This window comes from Halichoeres trimaculatus, unplaced genomic scaffold (assembly GCF_033239565.1).
Source record: "Halichoeres trimaculatus isolate MK-OKI-2021-1 unplaced genomic scaffold, fHalTri1.1 fHalTri1_scaffold_7, whole genome shotgun sequence".
Classification (NCBI taxonomy): domain Eukaryota; kingdom Metazoa; phylum Chordata; class Actinopteri; order Labriformes; family Labridae; genus Halichoeres; species Halichoeres trimaculatus.
This window is the reverse complement of record NW_027437185.1, coordinates 19,666,237-19,672,236: the sequence shown is the minus strand read 5'-3', so window position 1 is coordinate 19,672,236 and position 6,000 is coordinate 19,666,237. Positions and strand designations below refer to the sequence as shown.

The following is a 6,000-nucleotide window of genomic DNA, read 5'->3' as shown; positions in this document are numbered from 1 at the left end:
TCAGGCAGCATTTCTCCAGAGTTGCTGGAGTGGAACTAAAGTTCTCATACACTAGTTTAGCAGTAGACGCACAGCTCATTAAGAAACAGTCTATCAAACCCCACTGCTTAAACATCTCTGACACACTTCTTGTCTCTACTACAGTTTTCTACACACGCACGCACACACAACCCCAAAATTGTAATCTTGTTACATCACTCTTGTTTTCCTTCTCTCCCTTTTTCGCTTCCACCATCTGCAGATGAAATGTGGGGGATGTATGATGTTAAGTTTACGGCTGGGACGAAGCTCCCCCCGTGTGTTGTTTCATATATTTTGATCTTCATTATTCAAAATTGGATCCCCTACAGCTGCTCTTATCCTTCATCTTTACCCCCAGAGGATGCTGGGATTTAGAGACAAACTGGGAGAGGAAATCAGGAGAAAATCTGTCTGAAGTGGGACTGAGTCAGATCCTTTGAACTCAGAGAGTGGTGTGTCTCTGGCTGGGCTGATAAAACAACACAATAACAGTGACAAAGGTAGAAAATACATCAACAGTGTTGTCTGATGTCTAGAAAAGAACAAGAAAATTTCGGTGGGCTATGTTGCTTCTTTAACTCTTTAATTAATCTCATCAAACTTGCTTTCAAAGCCCCTGTGAGGATTTGTCTTGTTTGTGGCATCCCCTGCGGATGAAGTGGTACCCTTGTGTCCTCCTCCTTGACACATGTAAGAAGTAAATTTAACCAAGTCTCATCAAGCTTTCTTTCGCAGTCAGACATATCACTTAGAGGATATTTGCAGAGAGAATGAAAAATGCCTTTCCTGCTCAAATGCTGTTACAGAGCTTGTTTGACACTTAAAACCCCTGCAGCAATTTTGGGCATCAAAAACAGCTACATAGAAATAAAAATAATCTTTATTTGCTGATGGTTTCTGTTGCCAACAAAGAGGCATCAATACTTCATTTAGTTTGTTTCATAACCAGCTTAAAACTTAATTTCATGTCTTTTTGTGGTACATCATAAATATTTATTCATCATCAGCTTCAGTAAGTTTCATTTTGCCTGAATGCCTTTAAATTGCCAGCTAAAGTGTAAATGTGAAAACACAAACTACAGTCAAATGACTAGAACCAGAATTTCACCATATCTTGTTAACCCTGAATAGACCCTTCGATCAAATAACTGTGAACTGGTGTCAGTAGTTCTTGTCGCAGTGTCAAAATGTGAATGTTAGTGTAAAGAAGCCATTTGGCTGACACCTTAAGGACAAATACTCTATGTCAATTCAAAGACTGAGATGAGTGTCCCAGCTCCCCTGCAAATGTCAGGGCTGCCATTTAACACAAGCTACATAACATTTAACATATACTGCACATAAATGCCCAGTGAGAGCTTCTAAATGTCAAAATCAAGTGTCTCATAACCATTCAGCTCATAAGCTGCTTACTGGACTTTCCTGTTTCACTGCTCACACAGTGCTTCACATCACTAAATGAGAAACCCATTCTCCACTCAAGGAGAGAAGATTCATTACTCAGCTGGAGAACACAGAACTTGATTTCTGTCTTCCAGTTCTTTGAGTTACATGTAATTGCACATACTGTACAAACACACTTCAGGTATTTTAATGTGTTGAATGTATGGTGCGACCGGACAATATCATACATAACAAACCTTAGGAAACAGTCTGTGTACAACTGAGAAAACAGTAAAGCACATGCAACAACTGCTGTTTTTTTTCTTTTTTTTTAAACTCATTATGGAGGTTAATGGAAGTCAGAACTTAATCACATGCCATTACTTGTAAACTCCGATAGTGTGATTGTTCCTATTAACCTAAAGTAAAATATAATTTTAAAGTTTAATGTAAGCAGCTATCCTAACATAAAACATCTCAACACAAGCTGGTGTATGCCATGGCTTTTCAATGTGAGTTTTATCTTTCTCCGAACTTTTTGTGCTTTTTACCTCTTTTCCAAGTCTGATTAAGTGTTTCAACAACAGTAAGAAGAAGACTTCAGTTTTGCACTGATGGCAGTCTCCTATGGCAGGACAGCGGTATGAGCTGAAAACAGGCAAAGATGTCGGGAGACATTATTCGAATACAGTTTGTGCTTAGGTAGATATTATTATATTGTTAATGTATATTTTAAGATGTTTGATTTAATAAAAATTCACTCAAAATTATCAGTTGTCACCATAACGGAAAATCATTGAAGTAGCTATCTAAGAAGAAGTAATCTCACAAAGAATTTGGCTTTTCATGAATTCATTGTAGTCAGTATGATTAAACAGTTTATGTATTTGTGCCTTCATGCATCACATTCATTTACACCCAAACAGCTGCGACATTTATGACCTATAAATAATAAGCACTGGTATGTTATGCACACTTTTTAAGATACCATTATTGTTTACAACTATTGGAGGATGACCAGGGGAGTGAGAGAGTAGCAGTTCCTTTTTTTTTGTTCGTTTGTTTTTTTTAAACTTTGCAGAATTCCAGCGCCTTGATCAGCCCTTAATTTAACTTCCCAGACTTGCAAGAACAATACAGATATGAATATTTTTAAAGGCACTGCAAACATAGACAGACACTGGGTCACTGGATGAGACCAAACCTGTTTAATTTAAGAAAAAAAAAGCATTTGCAGACAGCACTGAACTTCAGTTGACACAATAATCCAGGCTTGTTAAAATAGCGAAGTACATTATAGTTCTGTACAATACAATGTTTCTGTGGTTGAAGGGGGAAAATGAGCTGAATACAGATTTGCAGCAAGAATACTTCTTTTGACTTCTGTTCCCATCCAAGTTAATCCTGATAATATTTTTTTCTGCAAATAACATAAATGAGAAATGTATCATTGGCTGAAACAGCATGATAAGAAAACTATTGTGAAAAAGTGAGGTAGAAAAGAAACTGAACCCAAGTTAAAGTATTTTCTGTACCAGAAAGTTAACTCTTAAACAGACTAACTGTTGTACAGAACGTGCACCAAATAATCTTTCAGCTGAACTCCACACAAACAAACGCACATTATGCAAGATGAAGAAAAGAAAAACAACAGTGTTGGCAAAGCGAACGCCCAAAGAGAGAAAGAGTAGAGAGTCGCAGATTAAATATTTAACGCAGTTTTATTTCCCTCTTCAAATGAACGTCCCAGTTATGTGGCCCATTTCTGTTTGATCATAAAGAGGAATGGTTTAATGTGGCCTGCCTCTGTCCATGGTGCTGAAAAGACCCAGCTGAACAAGCCAATCAGGAACAGATACAGCCCTCTTTTTATGCCTTATACGTCTTAATTGTATTTGTTATGGTGGACACGAGCTCGGATTTCTCTACAGAGGCGCGTGACTAAAATGAAATCTGTGTTTGTACATCCGGAACAGCGGTTGGACACGGCGCCTAAATCCCGCTTGGGTTCTGGTGTGTGAATGTATAAAAAAAAATACACACGCCCGCCCCCTCCCCGCTGGAAATCAATGACACGGAGAGAGAGAGAGGGAGGCGGTGTCTGGTGACCGAGCAGGAGGAGGAGGAGGAGGAGGAGAAAGCTGCCGGTCCACTCGTGCTCGCAGCTCCCCCTCTTTTAACCGTCAATCCTACTAGCAGTCGGGTTACCACCGGAGTACCCGGGGCTGTGGACTTATTTTCCCCCGGGAATCGGAATTGGACACCAACAAACTCTCCCAGGTAGGTGAACAACCAGCAAGTGGGGGCTTTTCCTTCACCAAAAGAAACAATAAACTGGAAATAAAAGTCCGCTGAGGCTTATTTTGTCGAGTTGTACGAAGCTGAGGATAGAGAAGAAAGGTAAGGAAAGCCGAGACAAAGCTCAGTGGGGGCGACAGTTGTGTTGACGCCGCTAATTGCTTTTTAAATTAGCGGAGGGGAAGCTCGCGGGCTAATCGTTTTCGCGGTGCCCCATCTGCTGCGGTGACAACTCTCCAATGTTTATAATCCGATTAGTCTGATCAAATGAGCACCCTCTACCTCCTTCAGTCATAAACATTAGGTTCCCTTTCCTATGTTTACATTTTGACCCATTGTGCGCCACAATGAGAGAGTTCTGTCTTCTCTAAAGTAGATTTAACCACTTCATTCTGCTCCCAGAATACTTTCCCGCATCCTCTCCTCTACATCCTAAATGTGTTGTGTGTTTTTTTCTCTCTCTCTCTGTCTTTGCTTGTAGAAGATGTTCATCCTCCTGCTGCCTTTCGTGGCTCTCTTGCTGAGCGGAGAAACGACGGTCTCCGGTAACAGTAACGACAAATGGCTGAGCACCGTGTCTCAGAACAACAAGGACAGATCCTGGAACAGATTCAGAGATGTGAGTTGCACTGACAGACACAACATTGAGCCCAAAGGAGCATCATGATCAGCTTCATTGTTTGTGTTTCAGTGGGTGAGACAGAGACTAAAAACGGGGTGGGGGTGTCATATATGCCCTTGGTACTGCTTGAGAGTGGTTGAGCACTTGCCAGCAGGCATAATCCACCTTGTAGAGACTCAGCAGGTCCAGGATCTGGTTTGACAGATGAGCAGATAGAAAACATCAAACTTCCTTGAAAAATGGAGTAATGAAAACCTTTATTTGACTGAGTGAAGTGGAGTTTTTACAACCTAGTGAAGTATTATTAGAAAACCATCTTCTTTTTGTTCATCATAATTTACCATTATAAAAAGACGTGTACCCTGCTGTATAACTGCTCTCCATTTCTTAAACAATATATCTTTCTATTTTGTGTTTGTAGTTCTATAAGTGTTTATATTCTACCCAGGAGCTAATGAACTTATAACTATTAACATACATCAAGCATCCATGTTGGAGTCATGAATAGCTGGTGATATTAGGCATTTTCTCTGTGTAGAAGCTGTCATGTTAGCTAAATATATGGTGCTATTATTGTAGCAAAATTATTTGTGTGTGTGTGTGTGTGTGTAAATGCATCCGCAAATATGTAAATTGATCCACAAATCTGTAAACAGATTTGCAAATATGTAAAATATTTACAAATGTGTGAACAAATCCACAAATATGTGCACAAATGTGTTCAATGATCTTTGAGTATTTTCAGGTCTTGCAGAAAAAAAAACATTTAGAATTTTCAGCCATTTAAGACTATATATTTATTTGCAAATCAGTCTTCACATTCAAGAATTTGTGCACACATCTGTGGATTTGTGCACCCATTCGTAAATTTTTTTCACATATGCAAAGCTGTTTACACATTTGTGGATCAATTCACATATCTGTGGATGCATTTACACACACAAAAAAATGCTACAATAATAGCTCCATATGAATAAAACATCCTTACTGTATGTGCTTTCAAGTCAGAGTAGTTGCATGCATACCCATGCACAAGTCTGCGCTTCTGTCTTTACATGTCTTTCTTTTACCCTTACCATCACAAAGAAAGATTTGGAGGGAAACTGAAACCACCAGACATCAATTTACACAGCTTAAAGCTACTTAAAAGAGGAATACCAGTGCTTGGCTGTTTATCCTCAGTCTCCTACATGTCAGAAGCATATATAACAGGCTTTGATTGTTTGGGAGGGCATGACGTCTGTCTGCTCTTTTCTGTTGCCTCCTATGTTGTTATGAAACCTCTCCAGCTCTCTTTACACTCGGAAATGTCAACGTGTCTTTTTTTAAGTGTAAAAGAAAAGGAAATAGCACAAGCATCTCAGAAAATCTTAATCAGTGAAATAGTACTCCTAGCTTGAGCTCTGGCTGTGTAACGTCAACATGTTCCTCAGTCTTACCACCCTGACTGTGTGGTTTGTAGTCGTCACTTAATGGGTTTTCTACAGTATGGCGTCTTTTGCTGCCTGCTAACACAGTCTCCAGAGGCTTCAGCAGACAGTAAGCTAACTTTGGCCTTATTAGCGCTTCTTGTCCCCGTACAGCACTGGAGCAGTGATGTGGGGGCTAGTAAGTCATGCCTGGACGCGCTCAGGCAGAGCTCTACTACCTGCAGTGTGTGTGTGTGTGTGTTTGTG

The 6,000-nt window shown here is 39.8% G+C and overlaps 1 protein-coding gene across 2 annotated transcripts in view; it reads left to right on the top strand.

Annotated features, from left to right (window-relative positions):
* The first annotated feature begins 3,512 nt into the window (after positions 1-3,512).
* Positions 3,513-6,000, top strand: part of spock1 (SPARC (osteonectin), cwcv and kazal like domains proteoglycan 1) — a 133,922-nt gene continuing 131,434 nt past the window's right edge. The window contains exons 1-2 of one of the 2 annotated variants that reach the window (XM_074674487.1): positions 3,513-3,684; positions 4,187-4,321. In XM_074674487.1, coding sequence (XP_074530588.1) covers positions 4,187-4,321 — 135 coding nt within the window. In that variant the 5' untranslated portion in view covers positions 3,513-3,684. Of the gene's footprint in view, positions 3,685-4,183; positions 4,322-6,000 lie in introns of both variants that reach the window. The other variant, XM_074674486.1, reaches the window with a different exon arrangement.